At 36.1% G+C, this 27,063-nt stretch overlaps 7 protein-coding genes across 10 annotated transcripts; 4 read left to right on the forward strand and 3 right to left on the reverse strand.

Moving 5' to 3' along the window:
- The first annotated feature begins 860 nt into the window (after nt 1–860).
- Nucleotides 861–2,788, forward strand: LOC105228285 (uncharacterized). The gene is made up of 2 exons (XM_011208062.4): nt 861–1,428; nt 1,487–2,788. The coding sequence occupies exons 1-2, from the start codon at nt 1,423–1,425 to the stop codon at nt 2,786–2,788; spliced, it is 1,308 nt and encodes a 435-aa protein (XP_011206364.2). The 5' UTR covers nt 861–1,422.
- Nucleotides 2,789–3,982: 1,194 nt separating this feature from the next.
- Nucleotides 3,983–6,059, forward strand: LOC105228284 (uncharacterized). The gene is made up of 2 exons (XM_011208061.4): nt 3,983–4,190; nt 4,254–6,059. The coding sequence occupies exons 1-2, from the start codon at nt 4,185–4,187 to the stop codon at nt 5,169–5,171; spliced, it is 924 nt and encodes a 307-aa protein (XP_011206363.2). The 5' UTR covers nt 3,983–4,184; the 3' UTR covers nt 5,172–6,059.
- Nucleotides 6,060–7,647: 1,588 nt separating this feature from the next.
- LOC105228283 (katanin p80 WD40 repeat-containing subunit B1) lies at nt 7,648–18,554 on the reverse strand. Of its 2 annotated transcripts, XM_011208058.4 has the most exons (11): nt 18,065–18,554; nt 17,837–17,964; nt 17,563–17,780; nt 12,318–12,668; nt 12,121–12,256; nt 10,922–12,058; nt 10,821–10,862; nt 10,568–10,755; nt 10,412–10,501; nt 10,269–10,343; nt 7,648–10,190 (listed from the first exon to the last, which is right to left on the reverse strand). In XM_011208058.4, the coding sequence occupies exons 1-11, from the start codon at nt 18,096–18,098 to the stop codon at nt 9,956–9,958; spliced, it is 2,634 nt and encodes an 877-aa protein (XP_011206360.2). In that variant the 5' UTR covers nt 18,099–18,554; the 3' UTR covers nt 7,648–9,955. The 2 variants fall into 2 exon arrangements, with proteins under 2 accessions (XP_011206360.2, XP_011206362.2); XM_011208060.4 differs by lacking the exon at nt 10,821–10,862.
- Nucleotides 13,882–16,270, forward strand: LOC105228282 (peroxisomal multifunctional enzyme type 2). Of its 2 annotated transcripts, none has more exons than XM_011208057.4 (3): nt 13,882–14,045; nt 14,247–15,016; nt 15,077–16,270. In XM_011208057.4, the coding sequence occupies exons 2-3, from the start codon at nt 14,317–14,319 to the stop codon at nt 16,162–16,164; spliced, it is 1,788 nt and encodes a 595-aa protein (XP_011206359.2). In that variant the 5' UTR covers nt 13,882–14,045; nt 14,247–14,316; the 3' UTR covers nt 16,165–16,270. The 2 variants fall into 2 exon arrangements, with proteins under 2 accessions (XP_011206359.2, XP_049317869.1); XM_049461912.1 differs by lacking the exon at nt 13,882–14,045 and adding an exon at nt 14,098–14,135.
- A 546-nt stretch (nt 18,555–19,100) lies between the features above and the next one.
- Nucleotides 19,101–20,233, forward strand: LOC105228279 (proteasome subunit alpha type-7-B). Its single transcript, XM_011208053.4, has 3 exons — nt 19,101–19,320; nt 19,403–19,632; nt 19,700–20,233. Exons 1-3 carry the CDS (start codon nt 19,219–19,221, stop codon nt 20,127–20,129), a joined length of 762 nt encoding a protein of 253 aa, XP_011206355.1. The 5' UTR covers nt 19,101–19,218; the 3' UTR covers nt 20,130–20,233.
- LOC105228280 (uncharacterized) lies at nt 20,210–23,773 on the reverse strand. The gene is made up of 11 exons (XM_011208055.4): nt 23,634–23,773; nt 23,211–23,550; nt 22,973–23,118; nt 22,813–22,901; nt 22,282–22,755; nt 21,595–22,220; nt 21,429–21,535; nt 21,229–21,348; nt 20,958–21,163; nt 20,712–20,898; nt 20,210–20,657 (listed from the first exon to the last, which is right to left on the reverse strand). The coding sequence occupies exons 2-11, from the start codon at nt 23,303–23,305 to the stop codon at nt 20,305–20,307; spliced, it is 2,403 nt and encodes an 800-aa protein (XP_011206357.2). The 5' UTR covers nt 23,306–23,550; nt 23,634–23,773; the 3' UTR covers nt 20,210–20,304.
- On the reverse strand, nt 23,211–26,491 carry LOC125780174 (myrosinase 1-like). Of its 2 annotated transcripts, XM_049461909.1 has the most exons (8): nt 26,206–26,434; nt 25,841–26,135; nt 25,243–25,779; nt 24,835–25,169; nt 24,664–24,766; nt 24,251–24,354; nt 24,019–24,157; nt 23,211–23,307 (listed from the first exon to the last, which is right to left on the reverse strand). In XM_049461909.1, the coding sequence occupies exons 1-7, from the start codon at nt 26,232–26,234 to the stop codon at nt 24,046–24,048; spliced, it is 1,515 nt and encodes a 504-aa protein (XP_049317866.1). In that variant the 5' UTR covers nt 26,235–26,434; the 3' UTR covers nt 23,211–23,307; nt 24,019–24,045. The 2 variants fall into 2 exon arrangements, with proteins under 2 accessions (XP_049317866.1, XP_049317864.1); XM_049461907.1 differs by lacking the exon at nt 23,211–23,307 and having other exon boundaries at nt 23,870–24,157; nt 26,206–26,491.
- Nucleotides 26,492–27,063: the final 572 nt, after the last annotated feature.

Consider the following 27,063-nt stretch of genomic DNA (forward strand, 5'->3'; position numbering starts at 1 on the left):
ATAGGAGAAAACTGCTTTATTTGATTGGATTGCGAATAGATGGAGGAAACACGATGGCTTTCAAATAACCCAGCGTTCGTAATATTTCTTCTTCATGCAATGACGTTCAGATCGATTACAATAGAGGGGCCCATTTCATAATAAGCTTGTTTGGGGATCGATAATCGTTACGATACTTTTTCGACATTCATGAATACTTAATAAAGGAATACATATGTATGTACTCGTTAATTAATGCACGAAAGCGCTTTGGCTGAATTCATTAAAAACATAATTACAGCAAAGCATATGCAAAACACATATACTGTTAACGAATGCCTAACGAAGACGTATGATAAAGACAGCTGAGCAAGACGTCTGAGCCGTGAACTTGAAATTGATGTGCTTCCACGTCTTAACAAGCTTTTCGAACTTTTGTTCATACTTTAATTTGTCTCGCCTCACGTTTTGATCACGATTCGTATTTATAAAACGAAATGCCTACATACATACATATTTACATACATACTTTAAACGTATAGGCGAATTTCTCAACATAAATTCAAAATATGTGGGCTGAAGCTTACCAATAAAGTATTTTGTGACTCTATTTAGGATAATAATCGCAGGTGTTACTATGTCACTGATCTAGCTTCTATCTGAAGGAGGTGACGAATATTTATTTCAAGCTTCATAAATTCTATATATTAGTATAATAAATATATGTAGTCTACATACTAAGGCAACTCGCCTCATTGAATCAAAACGAGCATTTAGTTCCCCACATATTACTAGTAAATATTTGTAATAAACTAACTGTTACAACTCGACAACCGGTCGAGACCCTGAGCATTTCTTTGTCGGGGAATCAGCTTCAAACAGTGATGCAATGGTCGCAGGTGGCCAAGTTAACTTTAATTATGAGTGTGTAGCTACGCCAACTACTAATCCGAATATGAAGATACGCATCTCCACACGAACCTGTGGACGCAATAAACGAAAACCAAATGATCAACTAACGAAAGTGAATAGAAACGAAGAAAACATATTCGATACATTCCGGACCTATTAAAACTGCCAGTATTACATTAACCTTTGTTGGGCAACTGCATTGATTATAGTTCGGCATATACTGTTTTTGTTGTTTTCACTGACTCCAGCGCTTTTATGATTAGTCGCACGGTAAACGGCAAATGCATTCGGTCTGCGCATCCATAGCGTGCGACTTGTATGTGTGGTTGTGGCGTCGCACACCAAGAAAGCTACAATAACGGCAAACACATGATGACATCGCTGCCAAAAGCTGAAGTTTGCGTCGCGTGTCTTTTGTTTTCGTATAAATGACTGTCTCTCGCCTCTGTCAGCATCAGTTCATGTTTTAGGTTGCATTAAAGACTCATCATAGCAGATTTTCAGTGAAACCACATTCGAGGAAAATTCAAAATGAGGGTAAATTTGTTATCCTTATGTAAATATTTAGAATAGCCATTAATCTCTTTACCCTTAGATATCTGTTTGTATGCTCGCCATTTTAATTGGGTCAAGCTCGGCGGGTTTTCTCGGTGGTAGCTCCGGTGGTGGAGGTACTTATGGTGGTGGTCCCGGTGGACACGGCGGGCATGGAGGTCACGGAGGTCATGGTGGTCACGGTGGTCACGGTGGATATGGTGGTTCAGGAGGTAGCGGAGAGATAAAAACTATTCAAATCATTCATGAAGAAGCCACTGGACACGGCGGAAGTTACGGGAGTCACGGCGGTCAAGGGGGCCATGGGCATCACGGTGGTTTTGCTGGCCATGGGATAGGTGGAGGGGACGTCAAAACCATAAAAGTTATTCATGAACAGGGAGGAGCAGTCGGCGGACACCATGGTGGTAATGGTGGTCATGGACATGGTGGGGGCCATGGTGGCAGCTTTGGAACCATCAAAGTTATACACCAACAAGCTGGTGGCAATGGATTCTCAAATGGTTATGCTGGCAATGGAGGCTACAGTTATGGCAATGGCGGACATGGGGGCCATGCTGGTGGTCATGCTGGTGGACTTGATGGGGGTGCACCAGGTGGTGGTGTGGTAAAAACAATTAAAGTTATTCATGAGCAGGGACATGCAGGTGGCCATGGAGTGGGAGGCACAATTGGTGGAGGAGCTATTGGCGGTGGTCACGATGAAGTGAAGACCATTAAAGTCATTCATGAGCAAAGTGGTGCAGTGGGCGGTGGTTCCGGTGGAGGTTATAATTATGGAAGTGCAGCTGGAGGTGCTGTTGGTGGCGGCGAGGTCAAAACTATCAAAGTCATTCATGAGCAAGCCGGAGGTGTAGGTGGTGGTGCTTTTGGTGGAAGCGCAATCGGTGGTGGTGAAGTGAAAACCATCAAAGTAATTCATGAGCAAGCCGGTATCGGAGGTCATTCTAGCGGTGATCATGGTGGACATAATGTCGGTGGAAACGATTCATTTGAAACGATAAAGTCACTCAAATTAATTGGTGAATTAGATGGTGGTTATGGCGGTTCAGGGGAAAATGCGAATGGTGGAGGCCATTTCAGTGGTGGAGCATCCGCAAGTGGCAATGTCGGCGGTGACTCCGGCGCTGGATACCTGCCCCCAGTTAATGAATACGTGCCTCCATCAAGTGAGTACGGTCCTCCATCAAATCAGTATGGACCTCCACCAAGCCAGTATGGGCCTCCATCCAACCAGTATGGACCTCCATCCAACCAGTACGGGCCTCCATCCAACGAGTACGTGCCGCCAGCGAACGGATACGTACCTCCCTCAAATCAGTACCTGCCACCAAGATTGTAAAGTTGGCTTTTATTTATTGCACAAAGAGGAGTTCTATTAATATGTGTCTTAGGTTAAACTATTTACTTAATAAGTTATCTAGTATATAAGCGTTGTATGTGTCAATTGTTTGTATATATTTCTTTTCCTATCAGAAAGTAAATTAAAGAATTAATATGTATAAACATAAATTCCACAATAGTTTCTATTTTCCCAAAAAAAAACAAAAGTAATCCAGCCATAGAGAATATCGACCTTGAAACCCTTTCTTAGTATCCAACTAGTTTTTACAGCTCTTTTGACATTAGCGAACAAACGCGGCCTCTATTTCGCATTTCACATGTCATTATCAAGCATGTAATTGAACCGCATAAAGACTTCAACTTCAATGCCCACGTCCATTATAGGCATATGTCTACAGCAGCAACTATAACTATGCGTAAGTTTGAACATTTTTGTATGGAAACGAACAAAAACAAAACAAAAATGGAAACAAAAATCTGGGATGTCGTAGTTATTTATCCTATACGGATTTGTACTATATTTGTAATGAATTAGATAAGGTAGAAAGATACTCCACACCAATCTCCATGCGATCCAATTTAGAGCACAATAAGTTCATTGATGATTTGAGTGCAGACGCTAAGCATGAAGGAAATTTCTAAGTCCACATAAATTAAAATTACCAGAGATGGATGGAATAGTCGGAAGTTGACATTGGTGTTTATCTTTTTAATTGTTAAGAGATATCACATACGACTTTAGCTCAAGCCCCAGTATATAAGGAGAATTTGGAGTTAAGTAGATGGTAGTTACATTTAGGCGTCAAAAATTTTATCACGTTTGGAATGAGCGAAGCTCACAAGTTATATTTTTCACGGACAGGTGTTTGGACAACTTGAAGCGAACGCCTTGAGAGTCTCACATTTATGGAACATTACCAAATTGTTTACAAATGCATCTATATAAAAAATAAATATAAATGCAACATCAATGCAGACGAATCTATTGTCATACAACTAAGTTAATATTTAGCTATTGTTACAGATAAAGTAGGCTAACCGATATGCGGTTCCCAATAACATCATTCGCTGCATATTTGCATACTCGCGCCAGTTTATTGTTGTTTAACTTTTGTGTCTCGATAAATGGGATGACTTTTCATAAAGAGCATTCAAAACGATTTCGAAACACCAATGTATGAATAGGTTTGATTTCTATGCAGATATTGTCCGTATGTATGTATGTATCTATACTCGCGAGAATTGCATCAGTGAATTCGTGGCCTTCCGAGCTTCGTTCCATTTTAGTTATATAAAAGGGAAGGTGTATAAAACCTTTTGCAGTTCTGCGCACAGTCTCACTTCTTCAACTTCAACACTTCTCCAAATTATAAACCGGTTAAGGGCCTGTCGATATGAAGGTTTGTTACATAAAATAACTCGTCGTTCAGGACCATTTGATTTTGCATCGTGTTAAATTTCAGGTCTTTTTGTATGTCTTGTGTATGTTTGTGGCCTCAGTCAACAGTGGATACACCCTCCCCGGGAGTGCTCTCAATGAAGAAATTGACTTTAAAGGCGATTTCAGTGGAAACAATTGGCATAAAGTGAACCAAGAAGATGGAGAAAGGTCATTGACCACAGACTATAAGAGCACCGATGCTATTGGTGATTACGGTGGAGTATTTGGAAGTGGCAAACCAATTACCGAAGTGATGCAAGAAGAAAGACAATCTGATGAACATATTGGTTTGGATAGTCCAGACGATTACAGCAAATATACAAGATTTATAGAAGATGCCGGTGTTCTCGCGAGTAAAGATGCCTCTAGCACTGGTTGGTATGGTATTCCCGGTGATAGTAGTGACTTCAGCGGACATAGCCGTGAGCAGCAAACGGGGAAAGAAGTTGGAACTGGAGGACTTGGGTCTTTTAGAACGCTCCAACCTCATGTTGGTCCCCATGATCATGTTCATCACGAGGCTATCGAAGAATTCAGTGAGCCACTAGAATTCAAAGCAGCAAAAGCTATCCATGGAGAAGACGGAGACGATACATTCAGAGCGTACGGAGGTTTCACTGGGATCAATGCCGGTCAAAGCAATTACGATGCTGGCGAACAACAAACAACTCATTTTGGTGAGAACCATTCAGACCATCACGAAGACAATAAAGCAGAATTTAATATTTTTAACACTCATATTGATCAATATGATCATGGAGATAACACCGATCACAACCAATTTGGTGCATACGGAGAATTTATTGGACACCAAGGCGAGGATTATAGTCACGGTTATCACGAATACGGTGGCTTTAACTTTGACAAAACCGAGTTTGACGGTTATGAAAACAAATTCGACGGTTACAAGTCTGATGGTAGCCTTTCAGATGTTGCATAACACAAAGTGGTTAAGAGTGTCACTAATGGTGTTATTGTTAAATTATAAATCGACATAAAATAAAATGAATTTTTAATTTATAATTGCATAACTATTTAAGTCCAATATACATAATACATTTTACAAATAATTACAACACTTTTTTAAATTAAATTTGAAGTAATACCAGATGAGATCTTATGTGGCGCACCATCATATGTACAACCAGTAGTGATGAATTCGTTTGAAGCTTTCGCTTGATTGCTTGGGATACAGAATAGTCTTTCGCCTATTCGTCGAGCGTTTAGGTTCAGCAGAAGGACGATGTTGAGTCTTGTCTACTTTCAAATCCAACACGTGCTCACCTTCATCATCGTACAAGTGAAATAACTGGATATTCTGCTGGGAAAGCGCCGAAAGTGACTGCTTTCGTAAAGTTGACGATCTACTTTTTGGATTGATGTAATTATGGCGACGGAAATTGACGGACGTCCTCCGGGTTTGTCCAAACATTTGATCTTGATACGGCAATGGAGGAAACTTAAAAGGCTTTTCTACAGCAATACCTTTGACATTCTTCAAGGAGTTTCGACGATGGCTGTGTGGTTTTTGTTCCATCTGCAATTGTTGAATCACGCCAAAGGGAAGAAGATCTGGGGTCGCGCCGGAAAACATTCCCATGCTTAATTTCGCCGCAGTCTTAGGAATTTTGTAAACAACGGAAACAACAAAAACTGCTAACGATGTTTTGAGTATTCTTGTTTTAGAAACCATAACGGTGGTTGAAAATTATAAATGAGATAAAACGCTGCCGTTAACTCGAAGAGTGGCTGCGCTTCTTAATCAGTAAACGTTTACCAAATCTCGGACTCAAATATTGGTATATCGTGCCGCGTTCACGTTGCGCTTCGTACTGCGGAGTTCGTTTACACAGCTAAGCTGCGAAAAACCGCTAAGACTGATGACGATTGAGGCAGTCTCCCATGTCTGCGGTTGTTATGGTGATATTATGGCTCATTAAAAGAGCTGCTTCTGCTTCTGCTTCTGCTCATATTTTGAAGTGTAAATAAAAAGGTTAATTGGCGCATATTTCACTTTCCAAAGAGCTCAGCGCTCCCGTGTGCAAGTGCTTGTGCACTTCCAGGTCATCACGGCACTTTTCACCTTCATTTAAATTACAATGCACACACGAATATACTATATACATACATGTGCATACCATGATCGTAGGTACACACTTTTCTCTGAGACCATTTCGGATCGCTAACGGTAATTAGATGACAATGCCTACGTACTTCTTCAGTGTTTTATATTTTTATTGCGCTTTTTTATATCTGCTCTGTATTGTTGTTTACATAATTCTGAATTCTCCCACCAAAAGATCCATGATCCATGGAGCACCTATGGAGGAATACTTCCGTAACTACTCTCAAACCATCGCTCCATTGAATATTTCCCGATAACTTTTCTTTTGGGATTGAATCCTTGACACCATTTACATTATTATTCATACAGTCCTTTGTACGTACAAGTATGTATGTACATACAAATTTATATATGTACGTATGTTAGGGCGGGTCGATTTTTTCTTTAAAGGTAAGTACATATTTATTAGAGGACAGTTCCGCAAAAATATGTGATCTTACGCTTTTATACTATTGTAAGATGTTGCTACAGAGTATATTAGTTTTTTTTTTACCAAATGGTTTTAGTATTACCTAAAATTAATCAAGATAGATACAGGATTATGTGTATATAAATGATCATGATGATGAGACGAGTTTTAAATTACATTTGAAACTTTACAGTATACAAATCGAGACTGAATTACTATATCATTTTAAAACTTTGCACGAATAGTGCTTTTGAGGCGTACCAACTTATGACTAAAAATTGCATGAATAGAACCAAAACTGATCAAGCCCCTAGGCACTGAATGTGTGGACTCAGTTAACTTTTTACCGATTCAAGCCCCTAGGCACTGAATGTGTGGACTCAGTTAACTTTTTACTGAAAATATCGGTCAATGTGTGTGATATATAATTGAAATTTGGATAGAATGTTTTCCTGATAGTAAATTTATGTTTGTCAAAAATGGATGGAATGGAATCAGATCAAAAATGACTGGCTCGAATTAGGTTTTAAACCCATAGTTTCTAAATCAAAGTGACCCCTATAAATCAACCCGCTTAAATGTATGTGGATTGAAAACAAGAGGAACAATTTATTTAGTTTTTATTAAATTCTTCAAAATTATCAAGTCCATTTTTCTAAACAGCATTCTATCACACATTTAATGGGGGTAGAGCCAGGTGTAAATAGAAATGGATTGGTTCACCACTGCCCCTTAAAGAGTTTTGCTCCTTCCACTTTGGTGCATAATAAATAAACCACTTATATTGTAATTAACATTATTCAAAGCAGCTTTATTCGAGTTGTGCCTCCGTCAATAAATTTTAGTTCAAGTGTTCCCTAGCCAGAGTGTAAATTCAAACAGTTCGAGATATACAAAACATTTGTTTTATTTTTATTTTCTTGCAATGGATAAGTTTCAATTAATAAAAATTATTAAAATATTTTTAAACATAAATTAACTGAGGAAATATTTTAAAATTAGTATATTATTCAGTTGTGAATCTTAACACAAGGCTACCTTTATGTGGACTTTTTAAAATACATATGTATAACTAATCACATACATTTAGTATAAATAGTTTACTTATAGTGAATATACTAGGTTATTAAACGACGCCATCGGTGATTACGTGATCAAATACGTGCGCTTTTTATTTTGCCTATATTCTAAAACCGTTGGTCGAATATGTCGGTTGAGCTTATCGCTAAGCTTAAAAATCGGTAGTAAAAATGCATATACTTACATACATTCGTGTACGTACGTATAGCCTGGTGAAAATGCAAATCATCTTATTACGTAATAAATAATCGGATTGGATAAGTTTCAACTTTGTTAAAAAATAGTTAATATTTAAAAGATGCCTTCATTTGCTTGCATATTGTTCGTCATAAATTGTATAAAATAGTTTCCTGTAACGGTGAAATAACCTTATATATTCTAGGTGAATGCGTATTATTTTCTACATGCGTTCAAAGTGACTGTGAGTGGAGAGCGGAAATCTCTTATTTAAGCTTAGATGATCAGTTGGATGATGATAGCGTTCAGCGAGTGGTGAGGGATATATGTATGTATGTATGTGTGTTTCCATAAGAAGCTTCGCTTCAGTGAGTAGTACAGAATGCAGCAATGCTAAACTGGTTGAAATGGTGTTAGAGTTAGTGATATGTGATCATGAACGTGCGCAAAGCCTAACGATTTTTTACTTTATTAATTATATACCATATAACTGTTCGTACAAAAATAATTTCAAAGTTCGATGCTTATTTTATAAATGTATGTGTACGGTGTGTATGTACTTAGAGTGAGTGCAGCTACAGATGTGCTCCAATTACAACTAGAGTACAAAACATTTGTTCATTGTCATAATTTACGTTTCAATCCGCTTAGCCGAATTATTAATGGAAGGAAGTTGAATTACTCTTACGATATAAATATAATTATTTATTCTTGTCTTGCTTTGTATGTGGTATTTACATTCGTAAACACTTGTTGATAAGAAACAAAAGCGAGTTTCAAATCAAAATGCTCTTATCGCAAATTTCTCCTACCTTCAGCTGTCACTCGGCTCGCTTGTAACTCACAATTTTTGCTTATTATCGTAATATCGTAAAAATTGTCGTCTTAGCTTCTATTATTATCATTATTTTTATATTAAATTGCGGACCTATCTTCAGTTCTGCCACTTTCGTGTATAAAAATATGAAGTTCATAAAAAGTCTCAATTATATGTACATCTTTTCTTTTGGACTGAGCTTTATATTTACTTTTGCCTTAAAAGCACTATTGTTTCTACTTTTAAAAAGTATGTCTCTACTGCCATCCTACCGACGGGGTTCCAGTGCGCTTCCTCCTCCTCCTCCTCCTAAAAGGCACTTTCCAATAACGAAATGGATTTAAATTAACGAAAATATGTGCATTGAAGCTTGTAATGGCTCAAACAATTGCTTTGTTACTTCCTTCATTCTCTAATAACTGGGGGAATGTTTTTAATTATTTTGTATTTTTTTCGTTTTGGGGAAAAAAGTTTGGATTCTCAATTTTAATTCATAGGGTTTTTGTTTGGGAAAACTAGCTCGAATGAATATCTATAATATATTTATATTATTTTAAAAATATAAGTACTTTTATGATCACGCATAACTAGTGAGCCCTTGTCTCACGATCATGCTTGAACGAAATTTCGTCCGCTAATTAATTATGTGTATATATGTATGTGTAAGTGTTCGTACTTTTTACAAAGCATGTGAATACGCGTTTTCTTATTATTGTAATTTGCAGTGTTATGCAAGAACATTTTATTATAAAAACAAATCAATAGCGATAGCTGAGTTTTCTAACAGTTGTTCTTGTTATTTGTTGTTATTTTATATTTGTATGAGAAGACGGTCAACAAAATGTTGACAATACAAACACACGTGCAACTTAAAATACTGTTAGTACTAGTTTGAAACATAAATGTTACAATGTTACATGACATATGCAGTGATTTAACTCTTTACGAACCTAACAATAAATTATTAACAATTTCGACACCATAACTAATGACATAAAATTTATAAGTATATGTAGTGAACGGAGCCGAATTGGCTACTGGTAAACTGAAATATAAACAACACAAAACATATGTGTGGAAACGTGAAAGGTTGAATCGGTAGACCAAACTGTTCCATTAAATATTAACAATCATGTTTTGCAATTGAGACAGAGTGCTGCCGAAATGGTTACTTTCTGGCAAATTGCGTATCTGTAGCAACCAGTGCTGGCACTCGATGCATTTGCGGTGACGCTCCTCTCGCGAAACATCGACTCCCAAACTATTCGACCAGGGATCTATATTGTCTTGTATAATCGGCAAGAAATTCGAAAGAATCACTCGAAGCGTGTCACAGCCGCGCGTGTAATGACTAAAATTAACCAACAAACGATATTTCGAATGAACATAACAGAAATTCATTTGTTGATTTCAACACGAGTGTACTTACAACTTGTGTGGGCTCTGTAACAGTTCATAGATTTCCGGTAGTAACAGAAGACACAAATCTAAGTTCCACGACGAGCTACGGGCACAGAATAGTATCAATTTAATTCATATTTACTTAATTGTCCAATGTTTGGTTACACTCACGTTTTTTCCATTATAGCGCCTAAAAGATCGACGAACACGGTTCGTCCTGTCTTGATAGCTTGCTTCAAAGCACCAATGACGTCATGAGACCTTCATAATACCAAATATAATGGAATCATATCTAAAGAACATTCAATATAATAATTAATATATTACCTTGTAGAATTCCGTATTAGCTGCAGTGTTGCATTTCTGTTGCTTAGCTCTTGAAAGATTTGTTCATGCGACGCCAGCAGTATTTGTATCTCTAAACTATCATCTATATTTTGATGGTTGCCAAAACTCTTTTGGTTCAAGTTCCCTTGTGTTAGTAATATTGGATCCGGCCGAGCGTTGACAGGTATCTACAAAAATTAAGCATTAACGGTATTTATTTACATATTGCACAAATGCCTTTACACAATCTTACATTAGGGATTGTGCTGCCATCTGCAACGTAACTTGAAAATCTCTACAACAGATAATTGTTGTTGTTAATCGGATATAAATGATCGTTTGAATTGAACTTACGTTAGATTGCCTTTGAGCAGCCACCGCTGCAGAAACAGCTTGACGTTGTGGCGAGCGCAGCTCCAGGGTAGTACGCGAGCGCGTTGGCGGCTTTGCGTAGATTTGCACACTTATATTCTTATTTCTTGCGTTCTCTTTGTTGAGATTTGATTGCGTTTCGTTTCCACGCTTCGTTTTGTTTATGTAATGCGACGAAGATGACTTCTTCAATGGCATATTGTCATCTAATTTATGCAGCTCTGTAGAGCTCACCGACGACACTTGCGACAACTTGCTACGATGCTGGTGGGAGGAGCTCATGTGTGATTTGCCAGTTGTTGATATTGCTATTTGCGTGCTACGTTTTTGTGCGCTGGTTGTTGTTTTCGATTTGGGACCCTTAAACGCCGGAATCGCTTGGGCAGGCCCCATTGAGGCGGTAGTTGAACTCACTGAATTTGGTCCATTTGGCTGTTGATGAATGTTTTGATTCACCGGAAAGTCTTCGACCAGCTCTGTGTGGTCATAGTTTGATATTATGGGCGGATTACTTTCATTTAAATTATATTCAATGTCATTTGTAAATGAGTTCCCCAATGGCATGTGGAGATAAATATCACGCTCTCCAGGCATTTTTAACGAACTAGGTCCGTCGAAATTTAACGAGCAGTGACCGTTGCCACTGAATGAACTGTACCCAGTGCTGGATGCCATCGACGGAAAATTATATGGAGGAGATGTGTTGGACTTATGCGTCATAGATGTCATTCCTCTATATGAAGAGTCAAAATGCAAGGAGTTACTATTGACAATATTAGTATTCACGCCATTTAATGACGTTATAGCCGGCGCTGGTGGTGGAGGAGGAGATGTGGTATCCAGCAAGGATTCGTCCACCAACTCAAGACTTAAATTTGGGGATGAGTGGCCATCAATACTGGGACTTCTGTTATCTTCATTCTCTTCTACTAGTCGCGATGCTTTTGGGCCAGTGATTGACAGTCTTAACTTCTGGCTACCACGCGAGAAGCTCTTGCGTGTAGTAGAGTTATGACTGAAAGCGGTGGGCGTTGAATTGGGTGGATTGTAAAATGGAAATACGCGATCAATGCTAAGTGCATTGATGGAAACAAGGCTTTGTTCATATGAACCACATATCTAAGAAATAAACATAATATTTACAGAAGATAATATTCAACAAATTGACGAAGTCGACATACCAACTTTCGATTAACCACCTTCATATCGCCTAACGCCGTCCAAGTTGATATTATGTGATCGAATTCGCGATCTGGTTCCCAACCGATCACAGAAATACCCGCTGCTGTGCCCACGAAGAGACATTCTCCATTCTCACTAAAACAAAGAAAGACATATGCTATTAGGTCTGTAAAATCTAATAACGCAACTCTCTAACCTGAAAGTTATGCACTTTATTGGATGACCATAAAATTGACTTTCTGTTTCTGTTTGAGATATACGCGATTGACTTTCCAAATCATATATGCTAATGGTACCGTCAACGCGCCCAACTGCCAATAGGAACTCAAACGGATGGAATTGGATGCAAGTAATGGCAGCTGCTGGAGGTTGCTCACTAAACTCCATAATTTGTTTACTTTTTCGTATATCCCAGATGATTATGGATCCTTCTGTGCCAGCAGATGCAATCCACAACCCATCTGGCGAAAACTTCACCGAGTTAACCTGAGCGATATGGCCCCGATAAATTTTAATGCATCTATTTTGATTTCTAACGTCCCACAACCTGCAAAGAATCATTTTTTTTTTTTTTACATTATAGATAATTATATTATATTTGGGCTAGGACTAGTTAATCGATGTTTTTTTGAGTACCAAAACCCGTCTTTAGTCAAAAAAGTGTCATTTTATTAAGACACATATTGTATTAAGATATTTCTAGCTCATCATAATTTATGATTGGTTTCTCTATTGTAATTAAAAATATTGTCATAAGCCCGATTTGCAACTTGTAACATGCATATGTATGTATACTTGTCATGTAAATATTATGTACCTAATTTGGTTCAATCAAGTGGGCGTGATCAGGTGTCATCTGGTATACACACCCTGTATCATGAAACATATGTACATACATCTGTATATATGTCATATCTTACGATGTGAAATAGATAATATGCCATTTAAAGTCTAAAAATTGTCAAAATCGAGCCACAACTTTTGAAGCCACCGAAAATTTGGACCCCAGTGTATATGGCTAACTTTTTACCGAAAATGTCGATCAATGTGTGAGATATTTATTGAAATTTGGAAAGATCATTTTTCTGATAAGACTGCATCTACATCTAATAATGATATTATGCCTAAAAAGGATCGAATCGGGTCTATAATACCCCTTGACCCCTTATACCCAATATAAGGATTTCAAACTTCCGGTTGGCTTTATCTATGCAGCATACATATTGTACATCGGTTAATTTGTAAGATATGTTTGCAAAACTAAGTGAACGCATTATTGAATTTTTACATTGGGTGAATATATCCAGAGAATATGCAATGATAAATTGTGTATTCTCTAATTGTATTCTTTATCATTACTAATACGAGTATGTTATTTTCTCCGTTAAACATTTTAAGGCTTATTCACATACAACTTTCCACGCTTTAGGTGATAGTAAATACTAAAACGAAACGACGAAAATAAGAGTGTGCCACAATGTACGCTGGGCTCCCAGTGTTTCTATATAATAAAAATGGCGATTGTTGCTTGACAAAACATAAAAAGATGAGAGTTGTCCAATATTCTGCTGGGCTTCGCGTCAAAAAACATGCTATGTGAACACAAAAAAGTCCTACAAGAGCGTACTTTGAACTTTTCTGTCTATGTGAATTGGCCTTTACATTGTGTGTAGTATGTTGCGGGAATTTAAGCAAAGACACAAACCATAAGGAATAAAACAAAAACGAAACTGATAAATGTCATTAAACGGAATTGAGAATGTATATGAACAAAGGTTATTGGATAAATACATGTTCTGCAAGTTTTTTACTCGACGTGATTTCAGAATTCGATGACGTTTACTAAAACAATTAAGTAAATATCAAAAAATACGGTGCATGGTTGACGTATATACAGACTAAAATATTTCAGAACTTTACTTAGGTAAGTTAAATGTGATTCGAACTTTGTTCCACACAGTAGAAAGCCTCCAACATACGAATGTGTCTTAATGCATGTATATGTAAAAAAAAGGTAGTTTTATTTATCGGATGTTCCTTATCATTATGCACACATTCAAGAGAGGTGGACTTTGTTTTGCAAAATGAAACTAATCAGATGTGCATTGTTAATTTAATTCCACAGTTGTGGAAATCAGCTCCAGTTTACTAGTGGCAAGTGCGACTTACAGTACCTAAAAGCGATCGTGAGTAAAATGGCCGAGAAATTACGCTTTGATGGTCGAGTTGCCGTTGTTACGGGTGCCGGTTCTGGGCTTGGTCGTGAATACGCACTGCTCTTTGGATCTCGAGGGGCGAAAGTTGTGGTAAATGATTTAGGTGGTAGTTTCCACGGCGATGGAGCCTCCAAACGAGCCGCAGATATTGTAGTCGATGAGATTCGTGCACAAGGAGGTACTGCGGTTGCTGATTACAATTCAGTTGTTGACGGTTCAAAGGTCATAGAAACAGCTATCAACAATTTCGGACGTGTCGATATACTAGTGAATAATGCGGGTATTCTTCGCGATCGCAGCATTGCCAAGACTTCCGATCTGGATTGGGATTTGATAAATGCAGTCCACTTAAAAGGCAGTTTCAAGTGTACGCAAGCCGCTTGGCCGTATATGCGAAAACAAAATTATGGACGGATCATTATGACTTCATCAAATTCAGGAATTTATGGTAATTTTGGTCAAGCCAACTATTCAGCTGCGAAAATGGGGCTGGTTGGCTTGGCCAACACAGTTGCCATTGAAGGCCAGAAAAACAATATACATTGCAATGTTATCATTCCAACTGCGGCTAGTCGCATGACTGAAGACATCCTTCCAGACATACTTTTCAATGAGCTGAAACCACACCTGATTGCACCTGTTGTGGTATACTTGTGTCACGAATCTTGCAAAGATAACGGTAAGTGATTTCGAACACAATATAAATAAAGTGCAAAATTTTGAGGTTTCATTATTTTAGGATCCTATATTGAGAGTGCTGCGGGTTGGGCTACAAAACTGAATATTGTGCGTGGCAAGGGTTGTGTATTGCGCACATCTATTGATCAAACTAATACAACGCCAGAATACGTTCAAAGCGTATGGGCAAAGATCACTGACATGACAGACGCCAAGCATTTGGACACAATCGGGCAGGCTTCTGGCTCTTTATTAGAAGTTCTGGAGAAGTTGAAAGAAGGCAAATTTGGAGAATACGAAGATACTTTTAAATTTAGCAACAAAGATTTGATTCTTTACGCATTGGGTATCGGAGCCAGTGTCAAAAATGAAAACGATCTAAAATTTCTATATGAAAATCATCCCGAATTCTCGGCTATCCCTTCATATTTTGTATTGCCAGGTCTCATGTTATGCATGACCACTGATATTGTAGGCAGTGCATTACCTTCAGGAAAGGCTCATCTATCAAATATTCTACATGGGGAACAATATTTGGAAATATGTGACGATATTCCAACAAGCGGAACCCTTACCACTATCGGAAAAGTATTTGATGTTATGGACAAGGGGTCTGGCGCACTTGTTGTTACGAATACTGACACATATGATGAAAGTGGCCGACTTTTAGTTAAAAATCAAAGTTCCACTTTCATAGTTGGAGCTGGAAATTTTGGAGGAAAAAAGACACCGATCAAAGGAGTTATACCAATTGTGAATCCACCAAATCGGAGCCCAGACGCCACATGTCATTACAAAACATCAGAGGACCAAGCTGCTTTGTACAGACTCTCCGGTGATTTAAATCCCCTACATATTGATCCTGAGTTCGCAGCTTTAGGCGGATTTAAGACACCAATTTTACATGGTCTATGCTCATTGGGTTTCTCAGTACGCGCGATTTTGGCACAGTACGCTAATAATAATGCATCACTTTTTAAAGCTGTGAAGTTAAGATTTTCGGCCCCTGTTATACCAGGTCAAACACTTAAGATTGACATGTGGAAGGAGGGCAAACGAGTTCTCTTTACTACCACCGTCGTGGAAACTGGAACGAAGGCAATTATTGGGGGATATGTAGATCTAAAGGATATTGCCGCCAAATTGTGAAGTTTCGAAAAACACATATTCGCTTGATTCAAAACACAATAATATTTTATGGTTTTTAAAGGGGTATTTTCTTATTGCTTAAATAAAATTATTTTGTTAACTATTAGAGGATTGCTGTTTTATTTTAGCCAGGAATCTGCTTAATTGAAAAAAGTTACTTCCAAAATAATCAAAATATATGTGGATCGTTTTACTTAAAAAAAGCAAGCCTACGAAAACAAAACGAACGAAATCTTATTTCAACCAAAACAACAAAGAGCTTTTGTACTGTTATTGCAAAAATATTCAAGAACATCAACCGATTTTAATTTACAAATTTGCAACAGACCTTTTTACATGTCACAAATATATGTAGAAACTTTCGTCAATATACAATTTTCCATACAAACAAAAGTTCATATTCCCCTTACAAGTTAAATAGAAAACTTTCTTTAATTCCATCTTCATTGTTTTTAAACCAGTTAAACTCAATTTTCTAATTGTTATAATAGCGTACATGTTAAGCTATTAAATTATAACTTAAGCAATAAAATACCAGCAAAACCACGAATACGAAGCTTATAAAAAATACCGGAATAAAAATTATAACATACATATATGTAAGTACATCTGTATATACATATATGTATGGAAGTACGCAAATATGCATGCCTATTATTCGTTGAACGTCAATAAAAAAATCTTGCTTCAAATTTTTTATTTACAAAAATCTTAATAACATGTATGAATGTAGATGTGTTTGTATGTAGGTAAGCATTGACAGCAGCCAAGCTACATGTACGCTTTTATAAGATATAGAAGTAGCATTAACGTGTGGGTTTCTAGTTATTTCAAATATGAATACAATTCAGCAAACTAACTTATGAATATTACGGGTTAAAACACATTTAGGGTTTTCATATAGTCTCATAAAGTTATAACTTTTTTAAATAAGTGTAAACATTTATTAATTATTATACAACCTAACAAACAGATAAAAAAGTTATTTCATTTATTAACTTATATTTGATGCAGTTTCACTGAATATTAACTCGAAATTCCGATTTCAAACTAAAATTTAAATAACTCAATTTCGAAGGTAAATAATGTCACTACATACATACATATGTACGATTGATAAAACCAAAGCTGACAAAAAAGAAAAACTCCTACGCAAATCACGACCTATTGAAATGCTTTGATTTGAGCTCAAAAAGTTCATTGAAATGCGATTCGAGTTTAAAATATAAAATCGAAAAAAACAAAGTCGAATATGGTAAAATTAGTCTTTGTTTTTTTTACATACATATGTTGATAATAAATCTATATGTAAAACAATAAATACGCAGATGTGCAAGTTATTTTCAACATTACTCATCTAAAATAAATTTAAGATTATTATTAAATTCTTAGGCTTACCTGACGGTGGTATCATTGCTGCCCGATACCACATATTCACCAGAAGGATTAAAATCTAGAGTTCGTACACTTTTCATATGACCATTCAAAGTGGAGCAAATGGTTTGTGCGTTTAAGTCCCATCGCCTAATAATACCAATATCGTCCGCCGAATACACGAAATCGTCATTATATGCAAAACGTACACAATCAATGGGTCTGTTATGTCCTGTTAAGGACTGGAATGACAACATAAGTATTTGTGACAGAAGTCCACATAAGCCATATAATTTACCATAAAAAGCTCTTCCCGACCGATTGCCCACAAATTTACATTTCGGTCCTGCCCTCCAGTTACTAAAACACTCCCAGTTTCTCCAAGGTCTAGACTGGTAACATTTCCGTCATGAGCTTTTATCTCATCTACAGAGAAAGTTTGAGACAGAGTTCCATTGAGAAGATTAAAAAAATAATGTTCCTTCGCACAAGGAATAAAGTTTGCTTAAAGAAGGTCGAAACTTACATATTTTAGCGGTCAATTTTCTAGCCAATGCCATAACTTTTAGCCACCTCTATGTAATCAATGTACTCCGTTGTTCTGTCAAATTTATAAATCAAATATATTTACTTTATTCTAAGGATAAAGAATTTCTGAATTTTAAAGCAGAAGTTTTTCTTCTATTGTTATGCTTGGTTTTCTTGCTATCTTTCATTCGTCGACTAAGTTGTCGTTGCCGTCATCATTGTTACCGTTTACGAATTCTACAAATCTCAATTTTTAGCTCAAGAATTTTTCATGCACCCGACGTCGTTGTCACCGTCACAGCCGTTACTTTTACGCAATTTTCTATTTTCGTTTCAAATCACGCAACATTCATCCATGGATGCTTTCCAATTATAAAAATACAACACAAAATTTTATTTGATTCTTTTGCATAAAATAAAAGGAAAACAAAACTTTTTTTCGTCGTCGTTGACGTTGTTCACAAAATACTGTCAAAACCATCTGAGAAATCGGACAATGACGACATAAATAGAAAGGAACTTGATAAATGACATCTCAAAAGAAGTATCAAAAACCGGACTGCCAACTCTCTATTAGACTCAATTAAATTACAAATCTACATGCAATTTATGAAACATGCATTAAAACATGAGTGATGTGGAAAACATTGTATTTATTACGAGTTTATTTTGAAAGATTTCTAAGTTAGTCGGATAATGTTATTGCTGATATGCCTCTAGTACTGATCCAGAGAAAATAATTTAAGAGATAATGCACGAAACAAATGTAATATACCATTTCATTGTATATGCCGCAGATATCAAAAAATCTACTCGATATCAGCTCTTGGAATAATAGAAGTCATATAACTCAAACCACTCAGCTAACTAACCGGGAGATTGTAAATTTTTTAAAATGAACTCTTAAACTTCCTATTCGCATTATAAATCATATTCCTTCGTAATTAATTTTACCTTGAGTGCCATCTCTGTGTGAAGTTTGATATATTCCTAAGAGAATCTTAGTCTGGCAACTTTAACTGAACTCCGACTAAGTCTGGCAGTGCTCTTTCGCGAAGCTGACAAACACTTTTTCATTTATTGTAATTATTGCCGCAATTCATTGTAGATTAGTTTTTGTCAGAATTTGTGAAATATAAATATTACAGCAAAATGTCTGCACGTTATGATCGCGCTGTAACTATCTTCTCCCCAGATGGTCATTTGCTACAAGTGGAATATGCACAGGAAGCAGTGCGTCGAGGATCTTCTGCAGTAAGTGACCTTAACCTCCCTTGTCCATAATTATCCATTTCAATCTCGACCAAATACTACAGCTTATTAACAAAATTTTCAGGTTGGAGTTCGAGGAAAAGATGTGGTTGTGTTGGGTGTAGAAAAAAAATCAATGCCTACTTTGCAATTAGATCGGACAGTTCAGAAAATTTGTACATTGGATGAGCATGTAATCATTGCATTTGCCGGTTTAACTGCTGATGCTCGTATTCTTATTAATCGAGCTAGAGTCGAATGTCAAAGTCACAAATTGAATGTTGAAGATCCTGTCACCTTGGAATATATAACACGGTAAGGTTGAACTAAATATAGAAATATCGGGCAAAATTTACATCGAGCTTAAATTATAACTTATTAGGTACATTGCTCAATTAAAACAAAAATACACACAGAGCAACGGTAGACGACCCTTTGGAATATCGTGTTTGATCGCTGGATTCGACAGTAATGGTGAACCACACCTTTACCAGACTGAACCTTCTGGAAATTACTATGAATGGAAAGCTAATGCCGTTGGTCGTGCTGCAAAAACAGTTCGCGAGTACTTAGAAAAGCACTACAAAGAGGAAAGTGTTGCAGAAGAGGACTCGGCAGTGAGGCTCACAATAAAGGCACTTCGTGAGGTAGCACAGTCCAGTGGGAATTTAGAAATTGTTGTAATGAAAAAAGCAGAAAAACCTGGTGATGCACCAAAATTGGTTACACTTTCCGCGGAAGAAGTAAAAAAACACGTTGAAGCTATTAAGCAAGAAAAAGAAGAAAACGAGAAGAAAAGTCAGAAAAAGTAAATATTTTGTGGATCCTTATCACATATCTTTGCTTTTTCTTAAACTAAAAGTTTCTGTAATCGGAAATGAAATATATTGAATAAAGATTTGTACAATCCACGTCATTATATTATTTCGTATATACAAAAATATCACATTGGCTTACTTTATATAAACATATATTTTGTATCTTATTTTAAATGAGATCACTAGGAGATAGCTGTGATTCACCTTCTGCTAAATAAATTTGCATTGCTTTATATAATAAAGATATTCCAAACATTTTTTTCTCCTTCATGGTCCAAGTCTGCGCTGGGCCGTAGTAGTCCCCACGCTTGTGATTTGTTAAATGCTGTATCCCAAAGGCATCAATTATAGCTGCCTCGCGAGTATAAGCTTCTGAAGGCAATATATTGTGAAAAACGTGAAGGCACACCACACCCTTACCGCATCTCCAAATATCCAGAATCCGCTCCAACTTCTTGTTATCTAAAGGCTTTTGAATATTTGCTTTAAAAACATCTAGACAAAGCGTCTGTTTCCTTATAGCTATAAAAAATATTTATATATTATGCAATTCATATCCAATTGATTATGATTTACATGAAGCTTTCCCTCGCTGGGACTGTACTATATCTGTTCTGGAATTAGTAATCTTCTGGTGACTATGAACTCGGGAATGTAACTTCATAGCTTCATATAAATGGGAGTACGGGCGAGAAGTTTTCCCTTTTCCAACATAGAACACTGAATCAAGGAAGCGCACCCACGCTTTATGCCTCTCAATATACTGTGTACGAGAAAAATATTTAATTATTTATAGAATACTCCTTTGATTAGAAAACATACCAGGCTTTCCCCAGGTAAATTACAAGAAATTCGCGGATCTATTAGCATATATATAAAACTTTGCTTAAGATGACCTTCTCTCATTTTATGTTTATTTTGTAAATTAGCAAAGTATTCAGTCGATTTACATTCATACTTTTGGTACTCTGGTATTAGGGCAAAATGTTCCGCAGAACGTATAGTCCGTTGCAATTCCACAGATAATTCTAATTCAATCGAAACAAATTAACAACAGATATAGATAATTATTATATGTTCAAAAATTACATACTTGCACTTTCTGGGGCGTTTTGTTTACCATTTGTATTTATCTGTTGGAGATCCGGAGCATTTCTCTTATATTTTATAAGTCTTTTTATGTAAAGTCTTTTTGTACTCTTTGTTATTGGACCTTTAAAAATATTGTTTAGTTTAATAATTAAGCATTGTTAATATGCATAGATACTACATAATAATGTAGGCATTAGTTACCAGGAGGATCGCCAAATTGAGCCAGTTCAGCCCGCAGTTCATCAGTTTCATAATCCAAAATGTGTGTATCATTAGTCGATACAGTACTGTCCAAATTTTGTTGTTCGCTTAAAAATTAATTTATAAACATTTAAAACACATATTTGTAAAAAATTTATTATAGTACCAATTATTTGCACTCTTTTGACTACTTAGAAGTTTAGTTTCGTAAAAGACCAGTCCATTCTCATCATCAGTATGAACGTAAGCTTCCGCCATTTGTAATATATAATCTCCTGATGGATTTTTGTCAGATTTTTCTTTTAAATATATCTTTGGCGAGTTTTTCGAAGGTTGTTTCTTAATACTTCCACTTAGTTCGTTCTCAATTATTGCTGGCACTGTATGATAACTACTATCTGGGTCTGGTCCTTGTTCTTCTTGATCTAATACATGGGCCTGGGCAGCTTTTTGTATTATAGCACCCAAAGAGAGATTTGAGATCATAATCGGATTGGTTTCTGATTCGTTGTCTTCAAAAACTTTTTTCGCATTTTCTTGTAAAATAGTGTTAGTGAAGTTCAGGTGATCACTTTTCATTACTTCGTCTACCATTTCATCTACATCTGAGTAACACCTCAAAATAGACCTTTTAGCACGTGATGACTCAACTTTCTTTCGCCATGCTTCGATCATTGAAATACAGGAACGATCTAAATTAGATGTCTTAGAAAGTTCTTTCAAATTTTTCTCAGTGAGGTGAAAGACATTAACAGAAGATTGTGTGTCAGTAGATTCCTTTTCTTGATCTTCCTGTACATAAAATGATGGTCAAATTAACTTTATGATATATAAGTAGGTATATAAGAATTACCTTAGAATTTGAGTCTGGCCCTTCGAACTTCTCACATTCGAAGTCATGTGATTTATTTTTAGAGTTTGGTGGAGATCCAATAGGTGGAAATATTGGTTGTGGTCGGTGTCGACGATGAGTTATATTTATATAATACGGAGATGTCACATCATAATTGTAGTGTACACGGTTCGGTGTGTATTTATTGTTTGGTGTATCAGGGTTTCCTGAGTCATTATTACAAACATTAGAAAGCATTCTGTTAACAGGTGTCACATTGGAACCTTCTTCTTCTCGTTTATTTGATTCTCCTCTGATAGAATAATTGCCATTATCAGAAACATATTCTGTGGATCTTTTACGCACGAGTTCATATTTATGTTGAAAAATATGGTCTCTGATTACCTCCAATACATCAAAATGGCATTCTTCGATAGCGTAATGTATTGGTGTTTTCCGTTCATCGTCCAGAAAATCATGTCGAGCACCATATTTCTAAATTTACTTCACGTTAACTTTGCTTATAATAATTTTATTAGAGTTATTACGTACCAAAAGTAAAACGACTATATCTACACGGCCAAATATCGCAGCAACATGCAATGGTGTCATATTTTCGTTTGACCGAACATTGGCGTCAGCTTAAGTTCACAAAATAAAAATAAATTACATGCATGAATTTAAAGCATAGTTAACACTATATTTAACTTACCACCGCCTTCAAGAAATATTTTTATAATGTCCACAGCAACTGCCGCGTTATCCATTCCACATGCATAATGAAGGGGTGATATACCGCGTTCGATAGGAACATAACTCGCATCTACCTTATTTTTAGCTATTATGGCGTATATATCACTAAAAATTTGAATTCATACATATGTATGTAGATAAATGTTGTATATAAAAAATTAATGTAATGTATAATAATATTTACTGTCAGTTGTTACCTTTCGTTTCCATCCTCCAGGGCATCCAGTAAAATCAAAGAGATAAAATTTGACCGCTGGTCCACTTGGAAAGTTGTCATATCTGGGTCACTCATAACTGCTTAACGAAATTGTTTTTAACTGATAGTGTTGCTAATTTTATGTAGTTCGACTAACTTTACTTTCATTTCAATATTTTTCGCGGCATTTATCTAATATTTTTGTTTAAATTAGTGTTGTATTCATTAACCTTCCACGCTCGACATTTGTTACGTTTCGTACTGTACCACAGCTCTGTTCCCGTAAGCCATGGCTCTGCTTGTACTTCTTCTGACAGACAAACGTCAACGCAAAATTAGACCTTTACAGTACGTTTATTAAAAGTTATACTGATTAAAGGTTATGTAACTTAATTCATCACAGGGAAGTATTTTTGAACATTACCTTAGATATATCCCTATTACCGTGCGAATCACTTATCTGCTAAGTTAATTACCCAGATATTTCTTTTAAAAGTTTCTTAAGACCCCATTGACAATTCTAACCGAAACTCTTGCATAGAGAACGTTTATCCTTCTCTATGATAAACGTTCTGTCTTGTGTTTACGTTCTTACGCAAAGACGTAGCAGGCATGGGTAGTTCCACATGCACAAATATTTAAAGGGACCCTCTATAATAATTTCAACTTTAAGTAATTTATTTATTTAATGCACGAATATATATACATATGTATATGTTTATAATGAAAACACAAAAGCCTCTTTCACAACATCGGTATGTGTGTACACTTATTTGTAAGTACCTTTGTAAGTTTATTGCTCAACTTACACCAGCTTTTCACACGAAATTGTCACTTCATGATAGTTTCCGACTTTCAATGACACTCCTGTAATAAGAGGCTGAATTTTTGGCAACACGCTCTTTGTTTTCGCTTGTCACGTTCAGGTAATAGAGGCCAAACCTTTCGCTGCAATGAAATGAAGGTTTATTTTTGATTAAAGGTGTCGCTAGCACGCAATCGCAAAACATCAAGGGGGACTCAAAAAATCCACTAACTTACGTATAGCCCCTATTCCACTCAAAGTTATCGATTAAACTCCAGTAGGAGTAGTACGTTACTTTACACCCGTCGTTTATGGCGTTCAGCACAGCTTGCAAATGAGACTGAAAATTATAAGAACACATGGATGATTTGTAAACTTATGTATGTATATTACTATACCTATGGATAATTTCGTAAAATTTATTAGGGTACTCACAACTTGTAAAAACTCATCGTGAAACCGTAAAATTATAAATACTAGTTAAAATTGTTGTTGGATTACATACAAAAATGAGTTTACGCCATTACCATTCTCAACGCTGTTTTCGGTTCGTTATAACTTAATGAGACCCTAATATCTATATATGTATATACCACATTCACACAGATGTACATACATATGTATGTTATTTGAGGACGTAAAAATTTACCTTGAGGTAATCGATGCGATCTGTGTCATCTAATTTGCCTTCATCAGACCAACCGTTTTCCGTAATGTATACTTCAATATTGTTGTACTTATCACGGATCCACCTAAATAAAAAAATATTCGGACCAATATATCTACGGGACATTTTTGGTTTTGTTTTTCTTCTACTCACTTCAAGATATCTTCCAATCCCTGGGGTACACAATAGAGCCAGTCAGATTTAGCACGCTTCCATGTCTTGTCCACCAATAATTTGAGACGAGAATCATGTTCCCAGGAGGGAATTTCACCCTCTGGAGGTTCGGCCATACGGGCAAAATGGGAACTGTAATAGTTAAGTCCTAGAAAGTCTCCTGAACCTTTTACAATTTTTGACCAGTATAAGCTGAGAGGTCGTAAACGAGACCATGCAAGTCCTTCTTTCATGCTGTTGCTCGTAATGTCTTCGATAACGGTAAAAGGATAATTACCTGACTCTCCATATATGGGGTGCGCAAACCAACCAAACTATATTATAATAATATACAAGATACAGAGATGTGATTTAAATAATATGGTATAATGATGTGAAAATTTTCACCGAATATTGCATTGCACGATCCACAATATCTTCTGAGCCAAAATCTGTTGTGTTAGTGTAATAGAAACGGCTGCTGATGGCCATTCCCACTTTACCTTTTTGATAATTTGAATACTTGGCTTTATAAAGGCGATAGGCGGAGGCATGCGCCTTTAAAGTGTTATCCATACATAGATAGTCAGCAACGCCAGGAGCGTGTATCATAGGTGGGAACACCGCATTTCCGTAGGCAGGTATACAATAAACGAATGGTTCATTGAATGTGATCCATTTTTTTACACGATCACCAAAGGTTTTGAACAGAAAATCTGCATAATAGTGGAAGTACTTAATAACGATGTCATTGGTGAAGCCGCCGAACTTTGTCAGCTCCTCTGGCATATCATGGTGAAACATTGTTACCATTGGCTCAATATTATTTTCTAGTAACTTATCGATCATCATATTATAGTGATCAATGGCCTTTTGATTTTGCACTCGTGTATCTGCAAAAGGAAGTACTCTGGGCCACGAAATTGAAAACCGATAAAAGTTAACCTGGAAGAGTTGCTTAGATCACATATGTATGTAATGTATAAATGTATATATTTTAGCGCACCTTGAGTTCTTTTAATGCGACCAAATCTTGATCGAAACGATGATAAGACTCCGCAGCTTCATCACCGTTTGAATGATCATCGATACGTTCCGGATGCAAGTGAGTATACGTGTCCCAATTGGAAGGCCCTTTACCATCTTCATTCCATGCACCTTCGACCTGGTAAGCAGCCGTTGATACGCCAAAGGAAAAGTCTTCCGGAAATTTCGAATAATTCCCCTTATGCTCTAACTTACATTCGTCGCCTTCGTCAAAGTATCTTGATTTAGTAATTGATGCATAGGAAACGAAAAGGCTATTTTTTATATAAATAATACAAATTAGAACGCAAAAAATAATAGTAATATTATTTCCACAGGAATTACCACAAAAGAAGTACGTGTTGTTCCCTCATCACAGCTTATTATTATTATCACTACAACAGATCACAAAAACAGCTTTTTCTTATCTTTCTCTAGCTTCGAAGCATGGTATAACGATGGACATATGTATGTATGTATGTAGAATATTTTATTAACAACACTATTCATAAAAAAATACCATATTTTTATTTAGTTCTAGGTTTAGTTTTTACATATAGTCTATATACTTCTTAAATAAATTATTTTCAGAATTTGCAAAATCGTCATAATATAAAATACTTTAGATATACATATATATTTTTTTTCTAGAAAATAGTTTAAAATTATCTTAAGCTCTGTTCAATAGCAATACTGACAACATATTTAAATATTTCGAAATTAGAATTTGGATGATATTCAATGCGGATGATGATTGTAATTATTGTGTGATCGAGATTTTCTATTATCAAAATTACCAATGTTATTCATTTATTATGAAGTTCAATTTCGCAGATTATAACATTTTTATTCAGACTCGTGGAATTTGAATTTTTTGATTCCCGTTTCCTACATGGTTGTTCATATCCACTTAACATTTTTCAGTGAGGAATATTTCGTCCCCTCAATATAACAATAGCGTATGTGCTGATACGCCATTATTTTTTTATTGCATATTTAGAATCTCCATCATTGATTCTATGTCTGGTCAAAATTTCGTCAAATTCTACTTCCACAAAGTGGGTCAAAATGTCATTAGAAAAAATGGTGTATAATTTCATGTTCAAAAATTTCCTTCAATAAGTGTATAGACATCTGATTTGACAAAAACTTTAAACTCGATTTTCTCAAAACCCCAAAAAAATTATACGCTATTGTTATATT

The sequence above is a fragment of the Bactrocera dorsalis genome, unplaced genomic scaffold (assembly GCF_023373825.1).
Source record: "Bactrocera dorsalis isolate Fly_Bdor unplaced genomic scaffold, ASM2337382v1 BdCtg160, whole genome shotgun sequence".
NCBI classification, from domain to species: Eukaryota; Metazoa; Arthropoda; class Insecta; order Diptera; family Tephritidae; genus Bactrocera; species Bactrocera dorsalis.